Source organism: Eufriesea mexicana, unplaced genomic scaffold (assembly GCF_001483705.2).
Source record: "Eufriesea mexicana isolate 0111107269 unplaced genomic scaffold, ASM148370v2 scaffold265, whole genome shotgun sequence".
Taxonomy (NCBI): domain Eukaryota; kingdom Metazoa; phylum Arthropoda; class Insecta; order Hymenoptera; family Apidae; genus Eufriesea; species Eufriesea mexicana.
Window position 1 is genome coordinate 1239499 of NW_016908444.1, and position 17321 is coordinate 1256819.

Sequence of the window (17321 nt, forward strand, 5' to 3'; positions counted from 1 at the left end):
GTTATTTATTTTTCTTCCGCGTTAACGTACCGCGGAAAGCTCTTGCAAGCCGCGATCTACAGCGAGATATTTTTCCCGATGTCTTTCGCTAAATCATCGACCAGTCTCGCAGTGTATTTATCGTTCGGGAAAGGGTGCGGGAGGAGCGCGGCAAGGGGCGCGGGATTGCACACCCCTGGAGGTAGTCAGGTGAACGCGCGCCGGCAACTGGGCGTAAATTCGAGAAACTTTAAAAGAGAGCCGTCCTCGCGATAAAGTGGCGGCATTAAAGAGGGTAGTTCGAGGGCAACCACGACTTTTCAGATCCACCGCAGCAGCCACCTCCTTCTGGGACAAGGAATAAGAAGGTTCTCTCTTTGGGATTTCCAACGGGTCTACGCGCGCCCGCGTCTACGTGTGTACGCGTGTGTGTGTGTGTGTGTGTGTGTGTAAATGCGTTTGGGACGAGCGAAACGTAATCAGAGAGCGATTTCTTTATCCCTCGACAGTTTCCCCTCCCTCGAGGACCGAGGTAACATCTTCTTGATCGAGGAAAGAACCGCCTCGACCGATGCTCGCTTTTCCGTGAGAGCGTCGCTCGGAAACTGATTTCCGCGAATCGCATTCGAGAGATTTCCCTCGTTAAAATTCTTTTACCACGCACGCTCTTTAGCCTTTTTCGGCATTAACGCGGAGAAGCCCCGTGATTACCCCTGCGAAATGTTTTCCCGAGAACACCGGCCCTCAAAGGATACGCGTGTACGCTCCTCGGGGACAAGTCCTCCTGACAAACCTCATTTCCAGAAAAAATATTTTCCGCCCTACGCGCGAGTCGTCCATATTCCCGCGAAACCTGATTATCCCGGGCAAAATTGCCTGCTTTCGAAAACCTACTTCAAAGGATCCACGCGTGCGCGCTCCATATGCTCCATCGGCATAGGGTTACAGGGTTAATCAACCACCCAGTATGGTATCCGAAAAATATATACACTTAGCGTTTCCGCGCTCCCGTTTGCTCTCGATTCTCCTTTCGATACTCGATTTTCGAGCGGATGTCCATCGCGACTTATCGCGTCACTCTGGACGATTCGGCCGCAACCGGGAGGGGGCCCTGCGCTGACCAATTGTCCCGAGGAATCTCAAAGCCCTTTTTTCCGGAGGGATTGGAGCCGGTTTCTCCGCGTCTGGCGTAAAAAGTAAATTGTCCCGAGCGCGAACCGTATCGCTGGCATAGGAGGACGGTTTATTTATCGCGGATTTCGCACGGTTCCGGCCTTCCAGGCTCGCTTTTATGCAACGGTGGAACAAAGCTTCGGCCCCGGCGCAAACGAAAGCTCGCCGAGAGAAAAAGAAAGGCGGCGCGGGGCGAGAAAAGGAAAAAAGCGGGAAGGAGGGGGTCGTATTTTGCTCTTTGGACGTGGACGAGCGCGGTTCGAAGTTTCACCCTCTCGCGGTGCATCGGAACACGCCGGAGGAGAGGGAACAAAAAAATTCCTTCGAGTCTGCACGCTGTTTACCCAGATTTATGATCACCGGCCCCGTCACAGATGAAATTTCCATGCCGATGGAAGCCCGACCAATTTTTCATATCGAGATCCCGGCCAGGCTGTAGGCGGCCGCGTAACATATTTTTCAGTCCTTACGAGCAAATGAACGAGCTTCATCTATCATGTTTACAGCGCGCCCTCGGACCGATGCCGGGAGACGATCTGTCTGAAAACCGTTCCGCGCCGTTTCCGAGCTACATCTGTTATATTAATTCGACCGTGTTTCGCGTTACCGGGCATTTTCAGCCATAGCCTCCCGTTTTCCCTTTGCTCGATTTTACATTTCCGCGTTTTCAAAGGGACCGTGTGGCGTGTGCGTCGAATAGCACCCCTATGGAGCCGATCGGGAACTCTCTGTGCGGTGGGACTTTCGTTTCATTTCGACTATCCTCGTACACTTTTTCATCCTACTTCCCCGTTTACTCTCTGCCCTGGCCCTCTTTTGCATTACTCGCCGTTTCCGGATCCCGAACTCGTCCGTCAAGATCACTTTCGTCGATACTTTCGACGAATAAGAAGCGAACAGTCCTACCCGCGTGCAACGCGAAGCGTTACTACTTCGATCGCGACCATTTCCGATTTCATCCCCGAGGCGCGACTCGAACGCCTCCGGCTCGCACCCCTTTTGCGGTGGTCGAAACGAAAGCTATCGATCATATTTGCAGTGCGAGAGAATCGTAATCTGCTTGTCGACAAGGATCGGCCGGGCGAAGCCGAATCGAGGAGCCAGAAAAAAGGGGAGAAGAGTGCGCGAGGGTCGACGAAGCGAAAGCGGAAGAGAGAGAGTAGATGGCGCCATGGGACCACCACCAGAGGCCTCTTTCCCCTCGACTTTTTCCCCTGCTTCGTCGCTTCGTCTCGCCTCGACGAGACACGTTCCAGTCACGTAACCTTAAATTGGTCAATTATTTGCCAATCGTCGTGTCCCAGCCGCCGACGTTCGCAGTCCAAAGAGGCATCGCGCGACCATCCGTGCCAGACAATCGCGGTGTCTTGTTCGGCGGAAAGGCCACGACATCGGGGAATATTCAACCCTACTTCCGGAGATCGAGTCGACCGTGCACCACCGGCGACCATCGTTCACCGTCGATTCTTCCGGATCGTCGGCGGAAGCTGGACGAGACGTCTCGACCGGATCGAAACTCGTCGAGTCGACGGCGTTGTAACTCGTTTAACGCGGTTGTCGTGATTTTTACGATCCGCCATTCCTCCCGTTTGTTCGTTTTTCCCGTTTCCCAGGTGTTACCAAACCTTGGCGGAATATTCGCGATGCCATAGTGGGGGTAAAAATGATTCCGCGCGGTTCCGAGTACAATTTCTGACGAATTGAAACGACGAATTAAAAGATCGGGGTCCGTGTAGCGATAAACTATCGGGAATTAAAAAATTTCGAGGATATACCGGGTTGGAAATTTCCAACGACGAGGGCCAACGTGGCGGAGAAATATTTTTCGGCGAACTGAAATTCGAGGCGTTTAGACTCGACGTTTGGCGAGATCTCGGTTCCGTCGGTGGAACGGGCGCGTAACGGTGGACGGGGAAAGAAAGGAGGGAAGAAAAAAGGGGGGAAAACGGGGAAAAAAGGAAACGCCAGCGCGCCCATGTGTTTCCAATTGCGCCACCCTCCGCGTGATTCTCGCACCCCGCCCACGTATGACATACGATTCGCTCCTTTTTTGCTCGCGGGCTTGTTTCTTGCGAGAGCGCCGTGGCGCTCTTTAATCACCCTTCTCCACCCTCCGTCGGGCTGCAAACATAAAAATGGCACACCGCGATTTGCTGCCAGATAAAAGTGCGCGCGAAACCGTCGGGCTTTCGAGGAAATCCTTGCCCGTGAGCTTTTCACCGATGCATCCAGGCTTTATGACCCCGAGCTATCATTGTGCTCCACGGTACTCCTTCTGCGGAGCAGCCGAGTTCCACGGCGAATGGCTAATTGGATAAGTGGAATTCACAGCGAGCTAACGAAACTACGTAATAAACAAAGATGGTAAATGTTTACGGTCTAGTTTTCGGGGCTGCAGTTCTCTTAACGAAATTTTTCGCGGTGTCATTTTTCTCAGAAACCAATCTTCTCCGCTGTTTCAGTCGTAGGAACAATCCGTGCAATTCGACCAACGCACTTGTCACCTCCAGAGATTTACTTGATTCGACGTGGAAATAAATTCCCGAATTTAAAAAGAATTTCGATTTTGGGATCGAATATCATCCACGATACCGCGTTCGTATCGAAACTAGATCTCCCCATAGAGATTACGATGATGGCCGATGACGTAAAGAAATATTCTTATTTGTTGCAGTAAAAACTAAATACTACAGCGAAGTCTACATCCTAGCGATATGGGGACGATTCCTTCCCCTGCGTTTTGTTTTTTCTCTCTCGTTTTCTGGAGACGTCTTGTGACCTGCGTGGTCCTATACAGGCTAATTCTATCGTTCGTCTATTTAATAACGATCTATACAATTTTTCCACCGTTTCCATTGACTACTATTCCTTTGCGTTATACCCCCTTAACGTTATTTCTTCCCTCCCTTAAAGTCGTCGAATCCAACCCTCCTTTCATCGTAGTAACTCAGCCAAAGTTGCTAACTTTACGGTGTCCGCACGATCGCTTAAAGATACCGATCCGTATTCACCCCGTCTGGCGTGGGATAAAAATCGCAAGGGCTTTGTACAATCGCTGCCTCCTCCTCCGCGTCTGGATCCTCCGGAGATTCGCGACATCCATCGTCTCGCTTTCGCGGCTGTCCGCGGCCCGGCGGAGCGTGCGACGCGTACCCGATAGATAATAAAACCGCGAAACCGTGACAATTTTACAGAGTCTCGTAAAAACTGTATTAAAACCAGCGAGTCGAAAGTTCGCGTTTCGCCGGCGTCGCGGCGAAGAAAGCGGCGTTCACGGGGAAGAAAGTTTCTCGGGCAATCGGAACAACCGAGTTTCCCAACTTCTTAAGGACTGTGTAATTTCCGGCCCAGAGACGGATAGCCCGTTCCTTTGCTCCTCGAATCACGGAGAACTCGAATGCGGGGCAATTTAAAAATCGAAGTCGCCACTCCTACGCGATGGGATCAAAGGGGGTTGTTTTCCCCTTCGAGAATAACTCTTAGCTCACTCGTCGCGTTTTAACCATAGACTAGATGGTATCGCTTTCTCGTTACGCTAATAATCGACCACCCTGTTCCCATTGGCGCCGAGCCTCGCGCGTCTTGCCCTATAAATCTGCGGCGAAACAATTACTCGGATTATCTCTCCCCGGCGACATTGAAACGTAACCAGTGTTCGAGACAAGCGAACACGGAAAGGGTTTCCCTGCGCTGCTGCCCCACAGGGAGCGGGAACAAGCGACGATAAGGTTGTACAGGCTAGCCAAGGCACGTTCCGATGAAAAAGAGCGTTGTCGTCACGGACACGAAATCCGTCGCGTTCGCTCGTGTCGCGCTATTTTAGCCTAATTAGCCGAGCCATTAATCAGCCCGCGGGGAAAGCAACTTGACGTCGAAAGAAAGCGACCTACGATAACCGGCGCTACGCCAAGTGTCGCCGCATTCCCCGTGTATCTAATCTTTTAATTAACACCGATCACGCCGCACGAAAATAAACGAAACGGTACGCTTCGACGTTCCTCTCGGAGCTAAACTCGGATTCACCCGTGTTTTATCGCCTATCCCCGCGATAAATCCTCATCGAGGGAGTCGAAATTATTACCCGGGAACCATGTCGAGAGCTCTGTCCGAATGATTACGAGTTTTGGTCAACCGGTTCCATCGCGATACAAAAAGGTTCCTTGTGGACGAATGGTCGGAATGGCACAATACGTCCACACAGCGATCGACTTATCGAAATTACGACGAAGACGAGGATCACGCTTGATGTACCTTTTCGTATCGGCCACTCGAGAGATTTCTGTTCGCTTCTTTCATTCGATTACTAGTTGCGTAAGCCTCCGTGGAACTTACGATACGGAAAAAATAGTGAAAAAGGGGGGCCACGAGTCCGTGTAATAAATTGTATCGCACGAACAGGATTTTTTCCGAGTAAAGAGACCAAGGTTCTCGGAAGAACGAAAACAGAGGCGTAAAAAGAGTTTTCGAGAAGTCGTCATCTGGAACGTATAAATACCCGGTGTCCCGTGAAAAATCGAACCGGCTGGAAGCGAACTGCAGAACAAATATGGAGGACGGGGTAGGGGACAAAAATCCGTGACTTTTCGTCGGGGAAGCGTGGTTTTTATCGTCATTAATTCCGGGGATATCTCCGGCGTCACGGCAAGGGTGACTTTCTTTCCTCGTACGAACAGAGATTATGGATCCGCGTCTTCCCGACAGACGAGTCGCTCGGAAAAAAAGAGGACCAAGGCGTCTGTACGTTTTTCGACGCTCCACGGTCCATCGTGGACCGAGAGAATCCTCTCGCTGATGACTGTGCTTTGAGTTAGCAGCTGGGCTAGGGCCAAACGAGCAAACTTTTGATATCCGTGTGCATGGCGCAAAGGTGAGCGGAGGAGAGACCGATTCGGTAGGACGAAAATAAATTCTAGCAACGTGCGTGTTCAACGTTCGTCGAGACAGGTCGTCCTCGAGGTGAGGAATACGCTATTTTCCAGGAACTCGGGGAGGAGGCCGAGCAGCTGGACGAAATATGGAACTAATCGGAAGACAGGAATGGCAACCGGTGCTCTCGATCTCCTCCGGTTTCGGAATAAGCCATCGACGAGAGAGCGTGTCCCGTAAAAGGGCGTCCGTAGGCCGTGGAAGTCTCGGCCAAAGTCACGGCGAAACGATGTCGGGTCACGGTGTTTTCTTAGGAAATACGGTACCATGGGAAACGCGGAGTGGCTCGCGATGGCTCTAGGCAGAAGGGAGGATGACGCAGTGCCGCGCAATTTTCCCGGCCGTTGCGAAACGAAGACGACGATGACGACGACGACGCGGATGACACGCAACTGACGATCGCTCCGTGGATATCGGGGCGAGGTAATCGATTAGAAAGGAGCCGGGACAACGCGTCGCGTGGATAGTCGGTGAAGGTCGAGTCACGCCTGAACGCAGCGCGCCGGAAGAAGAGAGTTTCCATGAAGTCATCCGGCCCCAGACACGACAGATATTTGCAAGGTCGAAAGTAATTAAAAGCGAATCGAGCTGCGAGCCGCGGCGAAGAGAGTCGTGCCACGGGAACGCGGGTACTTGCGGCCGAGCGCGATTAAAGCGTTACGAGATGAAGGCATTCCCTCGTGTACCGGGTGTTCCAACCGAATGCAAGTCTTCGTTGGACACAATCGAGGATGAAGTACGCGCGCAAAGTCAATCGCGAACGTCTTTGTTAGCAAACGACGAGTTTCGCAAAAATTTCGCGGACGCTTCCGGCAGTGATGCAAACGAAATTCCTGGAACGAAACGACCGAGAATGACTTTACAAAAAGACAGAGACAAGTGTCTGGGAGAGATTTCTAAAATGCGAATTCCGGCAGCTCGGACTCGGCCGATCTCGAATTCCAAGTTAAGAGGAAAGAAACGAGCAACTTCTAGAAAGCTCGGTGACTGCGAGCGATACTCACGACCAACCAGTTCCACCCGATGCCTTCTATTTTCACCTAACAGGATCGGAGGTCCGAGCAACGCGTACCTTGCACGCAACGCGCGTGCGTCAGAGCGTACGCGCGTGTTGCGCCACGGGCTCGTAAATCGCGTGGCAACCTCTATGAAAAAACGGCATAACCCGCGCGTGTAATCGGCCTGGCCGCATACCCGCAACGACGGACCGTCGTCTAAAACGGTGAAAAACTCTGGTAATTGCGGCAATGAGCGTTTAACCCGTTACTCGATGCCACTAAGCTCGCGACAAGGCCACCGATACGTAACGAACCGCTTCTGGGAACAATAAGCGTCGCGTCGGCGTTTTCCGACGACGCCTCGAGAGTCCGAGGACAGCGAGAAGAAGGATGACACTGACTGCTCGTTACCGTTAGCGACGCGATGAAATTCCTCGGCCGATCGGAGTCGCGTCACGGTAGCGTTGAATTCTGCCGCGTGCACGCCTCGTAACCGGAGAACCCGGCTCGTTGCCCGCACGCGTTGGAACTCGAGCGCGGTCGCGCCAGGAAACCGCGCGTACCTGGATGGACGCGACTCCCCGGCGACGAGTAAAAATCCATTTTTACCGATCGACCATCCTTCAAGGTTCGCGTTACGTAAATATCGTATCGGCGACGGACGGCGTAAAACGAGCAGCCGTTGTGGAATTTCAGCGAGCAAACAGGTAGCGACGAACGGGGAAGCGAGCTTCCGGGAACTCGAGCCGAGAGGAAAAATAAATCGCGACTTTTAGCCGACTGGAGAGACACGCGATCGGCACCGTGCACGCGTTCCAACCGACTCGTTCCTCCACCGATCTCCAACTCTGCTCATCCGTACGACCAGAGGCTTCTATCGCGAAGCGGAATCGCGACCGCTGTACGCGATTTCAGAACCGGGCGAATTTCCGACCGCGAATTATTCTGGTCGCGAACCACCGGCAGACCTGAGGGAGAAGAAGTTAACGGTTCGGGGAAACTAGATTTCACCGGGCGAACATAATCGAGTTGAATTTTTAACCGGCTACTGTTGCCGCCGCCGTAGCCGGTTCCTGAAAGACGACCGAACTAATCGAATTAAAAACGCTCATGAATTTTAATACTTCCGCCACCGTGAAACGGGAGTACAGTCGAATGGAATCCGCGTGGCAGGGCCGTCCGTCGCGAAGTCGGCTAAATTTTCAATCGCTGCTCGTCTCCGATACCTCATTTTCCTCCACGTCTGCCGCCGATGGGAAGCCAGAAAATTTGTACAGTTGTAATCACAGCGAACGAGGCTGGATCGTTTTCCATCCAATTCCGTTCTCCTTGAGTACGCGCGCCTACTGTTTGCTCGCTTTATCTCTCCACGCGTAAGACGTCGGACGAATTACAACGCGGCGCGATTGCGCAACCTCGGGAACGAAAAGAGGACGAGTATCTCGGACAAAAGACGACCCGTAATAACGATCGATTTCGTTATCACCGGGGAGAAGCTGGCGAACCCGGAAATCGACATCGTCGACGACGTCGCTACTGGTCAGCGTAATCTCTTAAACAATCGACATCGCCGCTTAGACCATTGGGAAGAGACATCGCGCTCCCATTTACTTCTAACCGACCAAACAAATTCATCAGCGAACTGTGTCAATACAATAAACTTTGGTCGTAGAAGGTTCCAGAGCAGGCCGATAAGAGCTCCGGGTAGGAAAAGTTTCGCGGAGGGTAGGAGAAAGAAAGAAGGGGTGGAAGAGGAAGATGAAGAGGAAGAGGAAAAAGAAGAAGAAGAAGAAGAATAAGAAGAAAAAGCAAGGAAAAGGAAGAAAAAGAGGGAACCCGTGGAGAGTCCGATTGTGGGTCACTCGCCGTCCCACTTTCTCCTTTCTCCGCGTGTCACGGACGCCGTGTCCCAGCGAAGAAGAAAAGAGGCCTTTCCACGGCGGTGTTTCATACGGGAAGAAATATACGGCCGGTTGGAAAGCGGAGAAAACGCGGCGTCCGGTGGAGGTCGGAGAAAAAGCGAGAGGAGCATCAGGTGAAAGGACGAAAAGGCCGCAATCGAGGCGGTCTGTCAAGCGGACAGGCGATCCTGGTGGAAATTTAGCGGTGCCTGGGGAACGGAAATAGCCGCGAGACTTGGTGGATCCGGCGTGCAAAGGGATCGCGCGATACACGCGGAAAGAAATACGCTCCATGCAAATTGCCGGTTTCCCCGGCGCAACATAATTACCCCGCGGAATGGGTCGGGTTAAATCTGGCCTCGGCTAGGGGACGGGGATACGCGAAAAAGGCCGACTACAAAGCGATAATGCCGGAAACGAGCGGAGATGCAAATGAGAGTCGCTGTTAGCCGTGGACAGAGAGGAGATCGGTCGGCGAGTTGGCCGAGCCATCCGGTCGCCGGCACCGGCTCGCAGGTGCGCGTTGTAATCGATTCTCGCGATCGAAACGAGCGCGGAGAAGCGAAGCTTTGCCGAGGGATTAGTACGATTATCCGAATAATTAGCCCGGAGTTGGAGGGATGGCACGGCAAATAAAGCTTCGCCCCGGCCGATTCGAATTCCATCGGTGTATATTTGCTCGCATAGCTGGCGCGCGTTGCGAGTGCACCTCCAGGCGCGCGATTGTTCCCCGCGAACGGGCAAAAATTCGCTACGCAGGCAGATCAAAACGCACCGCGGTACGCGTTCCGCTCGTAACGTCGATTCCATCGGTTGATCGTTGATTAATTTCGCGAGAAATCACGCGTTCCGCATGATCGGTCTTCGCGTGATTAACGACGGTAGCCCGGAGGTCTTTGTTCCCGCGAGAATCTCCAGGATCGCGGTCATACCTGAACGCAACGAAACACGTTGCAATTCCCCCTAATTCTCCTCTAATTCTCCTCTAATTCCCGTCTAATTCTCGTCTAATCTTCGTCCTACCGATTCGATATACGCGTCACGATCGCGCACAATTTCGCGAGCCGTTGCCCTCGTGATCCCGGGAATCGTTTCGATTTAATCTCGCTGATTAGGCCACGCGGTCCCACGGGGGAACGCGAGGATACGGGGTCGGTAGAGACGGAGAGTAGCGCTAACGCGGAGAAAAGAGCGATAAAAGTAGATGACTCACCGATCGCCTTGCAGCTTCCGCCGTGCAGGGAGTCTCCGGCGAGCTGAATGATGGCCATGAGAAGATCGCCGAGCATCAGGCAGGTGACATGATGAGTCTGGCAACGCCAGTGCAGAACGTGATGAGAGGCTGGCAGCAGCCAACCGGCGGCCAGCGTCGCTGCCAGGAACACCGCGCTAATGATGAAGCCCACGGGGTACAAGGTGAACCTGATGTCGGCCGCCTGCATTATCGGTCTGAAAGTTTTCCAAACAAATCGTTTCCTTTTACTTTCCATATTTTTTATAGTAGGACGAGTCATTCGTCGCGATTCTATCGCAATTCCATCGCGGAGAATCGTCAACGCGGTTCCCGATCGCGGTACTTTCTTGCCAGCTCATACCGATCGGTTTGAAAGTTTTCTAAATAAATCGTTCCCTTTTTACCTTCCATATTTTCTATAGTAGTACGAGTCATTCGTCCCGATTCTATCGCAATTCCATCGCGGAGAATCGTCAACGCGGTTCGCGATCGCGGTACTTTGTTGCCAGCTCATACCGATCGGTTTGAAAGTTTTCTAAATAAATCGTTCCCTTTTTACTATTCACATTTTCTATAGTAGTACACATCATTCGATCCGATTCTATCGCAATTCCATCGCGGAGAATCGTCAACGCGGTTCCCGATCGCGGTACTTTCTTGCCAGCTCATACCGATCGGTTTGAAAGTTTTCTAAATAAATCGTTCCCTTTTTACCTTCCATATTTTCTATAGTAGTACGAGTCATTCGTCCCGATTCTATCGCAATTCCATCGCGGAGAATCGTCAACGCGGTTCGCGATCGCGGTACTTTGTTGCCAGCCCATACCGATCGGTTTCAAAGTTTTCCAAGCAAATCGTTCCCTTTTTACTATCCCACATTTTCTATAGTAGTACACATCATTCGTTCCGATTCTATCGCAATTCCATCGCGGAGAATCGTCAACGCGGTTCCCGATCGCGGTACTTTGTTGCCAGCTCATACCGATCGGTTTGAAAGTTTTCTAAATAAATCGTTCCCTTTTTACCTTCCATATTTTCCATAGTAGTACGAGTCATTCGTCCCGATTCTATCGCAATTCCATCGCGGAGAATTTTCAACGCGGCTCGCGATCGCGGCACTTTGTTGCGTGCCAATACCGATCGCGTTTTGCTCTGAAGCGCGATCGACGGTTTCGAATGCGGCTATATCTCCTGTTCGTTCCACGAAACGCCCATCGGTGTCTCGATACTCGAATTTCGACGCAAATCCACGGCCCATTCCACGCTCGAACTACAACCGCGCCAGTGAAAGTTCAGGAGAAATCGTTTCTCCGATTTCGTGAGAGGATCTTGGCTCGGTCACGTAGTCGCGCGTTTCTCCGAACGTTCGAGAGCCCATCGGAGTCTCTTTCTCTCTCTTCGTGGCACTGGTCAGAAAAATACACCGACGTTTCCTAGCTAATCAACGCGTGCAGTCATGCACCTCGAAGAACGTTCACGCGCATTACACGCGGCATATGAACGATGGAGCTTTCTACGCGATGGCATTCCCTTTTCTTCCATCGAGCCACCTCCAACGGGAACTTTTCCACGAGCGATAGGTATCGTTGCGCAAACAGACAGCGAACACCTTCGATTGCGAATAAAGCACCGGCCAGTGGCATGAGTTTCGAGCAAGGTTTCGCTCGCAGGAGCGGTGCCCTGCGCCCGAGTACGTGTAAACGGTAGCGTTAATTGAGTTTCGAGCGTTGTTTTGCAAATTGCGCGAGCACGTTTTCCTCGTGCAATTTCCAGGACCCTCGTGTCGGTCGTTCCACCGCCGACCATCGTTCTGGAATGCAGAAAACGCGCCGCGGGAGAATCGGTTTCGTCGCACGTGCATCGAGAAACTTCCAAGAAATTTCCAAGAAATTTCCAAGAAACGCCCGAGAATCTCCATTTTCGTACGCGCATCGCGATAATTAATTCCTCGCGACGGAATCCCTTGGAACGCGATTAATCTCGAAATCGCTGGATCAGCGCGGTAACAATTACGTACGCGGGATTGTCATCTACAGGTGAGAGAATATTCGCATCGATGCGTTATCGTCCCGAACGCCTTGCCCCTGATCCCCTAACGAACATACTCGAGTATCAAAATCGTATTCCTATCCACCTAGTTCCAAAGGAATACGTCGTTTCCTCTCCATCGTCTGGTCCTCATTGTCTCCCTCTCAGCTCGTTTAGCAAGACTAACCCCTCGCAGACGGGACCATTTTTCACGCGGGAACTCGTCTGGACGAGAAGTTCCGAGAGATTACGTTTTCAAGGTATAAACCTTGTTCTACTTCCACGAAATTATTCCTCCTCGCGAAAGAGGGCATTCTCGAACGCGTAGACCGCGATACTAAAATATCTTCCGCAATTAATCGACGTTCGTCCGCGAAGACTGAAAATCCCGTGTTTCCTTCACTTTTCGCAAATTCGCAAAGTGGAACAGTCCCTATTTCGCAGAGTCTCCCTTTTCTCGTTTCTTCCCGTTACCGATACGATCGAGCGTCAGCGGAATGGCTGATCCCGAGCGGAAACGTGGCCGCGGATAACGCGGCGCATTACGGCGCGCGGATGTGACCTAGAAATTCTTCGCGAGAGGAGTGAAAGTGAGGGAACGGACTTTTTCTCGAGTTGTCGAAGTGGAGAAGCGGCTGGCCGGAGTTTGGTATACCATGCAGCGTGCAATTAAGCCGTACGATAAATCCAGATCGAGACAGCCGATACTCGAGCGGACAAAAAGTCGATTCGTGCCTCGAGCCTGCAAGTAGGACGCGCTCCGAGCCACAGCTCGCCCTCTCGAACAGCGTGAATCGGCCGATTGTCGATCGATCGAAAATAAACGAAAGAAGGGAAAAGGCAGGCGTTCACCTCGATTATTATCGCGTTCCCGATGACGTTTCCCGGTTACCGGGAAGCCGCATTTTCGTTCACTTTCCTCCGGCAGGAGAAACTCGGCTTTTAGCCGCGTCCCATTCGTTACTTTAATTTCGTTTAACGAAGAAACGCGCTCCGTCGAGTAGAACGCTCGTTGCAGTCGTTTGAGGAGGCGCGCGCGGAGAAACGAGAAGCGCTAACGAGAGGAAATCGGACTAGCCTCGCCGGGAAACAAGTGGGAAAATAGAAAAAGATCGCGCCTACGGTTACAGGATGTCTGGCGCTGTTAACGTAAAAGTGTATCTTTTGCGTCCCCGCAACCGATTCTCGCGCTACACAGTCCGTTACGCGAGCCGTGAGAATGTAAATACGGGTAACACCTGGCAGAACCAGGCTTCGACTCGACGCGATTCATAAATTGTATCTAGTTTTTACATAACTACCAGTATACATGCGTCAACCAAAGTCGAGAAACGGCTCAACGGTTTCGGAAATTTCGCTTAAAAACTCGATCTCGAATCAGGCTTCGTACGAGAATTTAACCCTTTTGGTGCCTATGCGAAGATAATTGGACGAATTTACCGATAAAAACGAAACTAAGAACGATACTTGACAAATTCTAAATGCAGCATATTACCGAAGAAAGAGATGTATGTGATTGTAGCGACCATCATTCTCGCCATCGCCACTAGATGGATTCCGCCGTCGAGGACTTTCTCGCAAGTCCTCGGATAATTCCCAGTTCCTATATATATAACTTCCCGTCTTTCCAATAGTATCCCCAGTGTCTAAGGCAGGGCTTTCTAAGCAAGCCTTACCGATGAGTCCGCTTAGTTAGGCCCAGGACGAAACACGTCCCTTCCTTTTCCTACCGTCCCTTCTAGCTACCTACTACCGAGGATACCTCTGACCAGCTGACTTCTCAAACGACGGTGGGGGAGAGGAGGACCCCCACACACGATCTCTTAGAATAGACGACGTAAACAGTCAGAGACGACAGACAAACGTTTCCGACTTACGCTTAAAACACTTGAACTCATCGATGACGACACGATCGGTTAAGGTGTGTGTGTCTTCGCACCTTCTCGAGCCGAAGGACCGTCAGTAAAATAAAGACCTTTGATGAAGAAAGTCTTCTGGACCACTAGTCCCATCTCCCTAAACAGGGAGAATAATGTAATGCCCAATTGTGTTTCGATATTCGTTGAAAATCGTACGAATAATCTCGATATAAAACACGATGGAAAACATAGAAACGATAGATAATACATTTTCGATCATTTTTAACCCTTTGTACTCGACAATTTTTTGGCTAGAGAAGAGTAGAAATTCAAAGATTCTCTACTAAAACTGACGATACTTTTCTGAACAGTAAATAAAGAATCGTAGAATTATTTGATTTCGATACCTCGCGCACTGTTACATTACATTAAATTTGATATATTAATTAATATCGATCTTCCAAACTTTATGAAACGGTGACTGAAGCTCACCTCTCGAGTGCAAAGGGTTAATAAAATAAACAATATGAGTCCTGGGAACGAAAGGATAACTGTATGACACCAACCAGCATGGAATATAACAAAAATTAAACCCGAAAACAATTTTTTAAATTCTTTTGCAACGAAATTAAACCGTTTATAGCGTTTTACAAATTCATTTGGAGATGGAGCTTTTTCGCGATGCGAAGAATAAGGCGCCATCGCATATATCTACCCAATATGAGTCCTGGGAACGAAAGGATAACTGCATGACACCAACCAGCTTGGAATATAACAAAAATTAAACCCGAAAACAATTTTAAAAATTTTTTTCCAATGAAATTAACGTTTTATAAATTTATTTTGAGATAACGAAGAATAAGGCACCATCGCATACGTAACGATATATCGACGTTGGCACTTTTCGCGAGTGTAGCGCACAACGACATGTAGTCGTCCGGCACTAAAAGGGTTAATACTCTAGGGGAACTTATCGTTTCTTAACTTTCGTCGATAAGCGATCTTGCATCCCGTATCTTATCTAGTAGGTAACATTCAGTTTGCGATATGCGTTCCGATGCACACCGGTGGCCGATCGTACGCGATCATTGCATAACGCGATTTTTTTCTCGAAGCTAACATCCGTTCTACACGAGGATCAGCTGCACGAGAGAAACTCCCCGAGTCGTACACTCGATTTTTCGATTCGCATCGGTTGCCGATAGAAATTCCTCGACATTGCACGCGACCGACGCGTGTTTACGAAGTACGCGGGAAGAAAGAGAGCAGAGAACTCACCTCTGCGACGCGTGCTCCGAGCACGCGAAGACCTTGGACACCTGGTTCAGTTCCTTGATCCTTTCGACGCAGAAGTGGCTGGTGGGTAAGGTGACGCCGTCGATTTCCATGCCGCCGTCCGGCAGTAATACAGAGTCCTTCGCGTCGCCCAAAATCGTCAAGTTGTCGGAATGAGGGCAGTTCGGGAAACCAGGCACTATCTCCACGGCTGCGGACACGTTGGGCAGCAGAGGCGTCGGGTTCGCGGTCTCCTTCAAGTCGGAGCACGAGTGTCTGCGAACAAAATTTTCGGTTATTTCTTTCGGCACCGTTCGTCGTGATGGATCAACGCGAAGGTATGATCGGGGAAAAAAAGAAACAAAAGATCGCGAGCGTTGGGAAAGGTAAGATGGATAGTGCGGTAGGAGTCATCTACGAGTGTTAGAGTAAGTTGAAATTGAGGTGAAAGGATTAGGTAACGGGTGTACCGCCAGTCGAGGCGTTAAAGAGCGATGATTCAGAAATTCACAGGTTTTTATCTAATGGCGGATTGGGTAAGAGAAACTTGCTCAACGCGACTGACAGCAAATTCTTCGCGTCGGAATACCCGATTTTTCTTTACTAAAACAGAAGTTAGCCTGCTCTCGAATCGATTAATCGGGAAAGTTATCTCGAATACGAGTTCGCTAAGCTGATACCAACTTTCCAAGTTTCCATCCGCGATATTCCGCGTATCGTGAGGGATAGTCGGCAGGGAGCCGGAGAGATGCACCTGAAAGCGCGATAAATTAATAGAAAGATGGAGACGGGGCAAAGGAGCAACTGTTAGCGGAAACTCGGAGCTCCGTATGGCGCGTTAGGCGGTTAGACCGAAGGAATGGAAGCAGTGCGAAAGAGCAAGAACTCGAACCGCTACCAGGCGTCACGAGTGGAAAAAGAAAGAAAAGGAAGGTGTATATATCGTATCGCAAGAATTTATCTAGGAAACGCGCTGGCTGGCTACACAGAATGCCAACAAAGTCCACGGAACGCCCAAGCCTGAGCGATTGGGAGCGCGATTAAAACGAAGCCCAGCATTTTTTGTTTACTCGAGCGTCACGCTTGCATCGCAAACAGCGCATTTTCGAGGGAAACCACTCGCAACTTTCGATCAATTATTTTCCTCTTTTTCCCCCGCCAGTGCTGGCGTCAAACGACAACCGGCGCCTCTCGATAAAAATACACCCGGCGCGGGTAAACCGATAAATTTCGTGTAACCGACCGAGCGATTACAGTTATTCCCGAAGCTAGTCGGCGTTCCTTTCGACTCCGATACTGTCGCCGCTAGAATACAAATCACGGGAATATTTGTCTGCAAGGAATATCGATTCACCCGGCTAGCTCGTCTAAATTATGCAATTTCGTTCGAACGCTGGCCCATATGAATTTAATTTAACCGCGTGTTTTTAGGTTCGGTACACTGGCGAGTGGTACGCGTGGCATATCGGGGTGCTCTTACGTGGCCGTAATACAAATATTAACTCTGCCCAGGAAAAACAAGTTCTAACGCGTTTCGGGTGCTCTGATGGACAAAACACAAATAGCCAGGCGTCACCGAATTATCGAACTACGCTCGACGTGTCCTCTGATTAGTGTCCGAGTCGTCGACCCAAGCCCTATCGCGCCACCGAACCGAACGTCAACAGAACCTACGAAAACACTCACATTTCCTCGTAGAAGGCCGCGTCTTTGCCACAACACTTTCTGACCCTCGGCCTCATCGTGGCAGCCGCGTGGTTTCCTTCCATCTTCTTCTTCATGCACACGAGCAACGCGTTCGAATCGGCGCAATACTCGTCCGGACCGACGCTTTCGCTCATGTGGATATCGAGAAGCACGTGGCCACTTTCCATAAGTACGAACGGATTGGTGAGTCTGTAGGGAACATAGGTCAACACCGAGCTCTCGTCGCACACGGGCCTCTTTC

General features: G+C 50.8%; 1 protein-coding gene across 1 annotated transcript in view; it reads right to left on the reverse strand.

The window, feature by feature from the left end:
* The window catches only part of mthl1 (adhesion G-protein coupled receptor methuselah-like 1), a 146409-nt gene that overhangs the window by 127957 nt on the left and 1131 nt on the right, over positions 1 to 17321 (reverse strand). The window contains exons 3-5 of the mRNA XM_017911509.1: positions 17060 to 17321; positions 15377 to 15649; positions 10191 to 10426 (exon numbers count right to left, since the gene is read on the reverse strand). The exon at positions 17060 to 17321 is cut by the window's right edge and continues 1 nt beyond it. Coding sequence (XP_017766998.1) covers positions 10191 to 10426; positions 15377 to 15649; positions 17060 to 17321 — 771 coding nt within the window. The remainder of the gene's footprint in view (positions 1 to 10190; positions 10427 to 15376; positions 15650 to 17059) is intronic.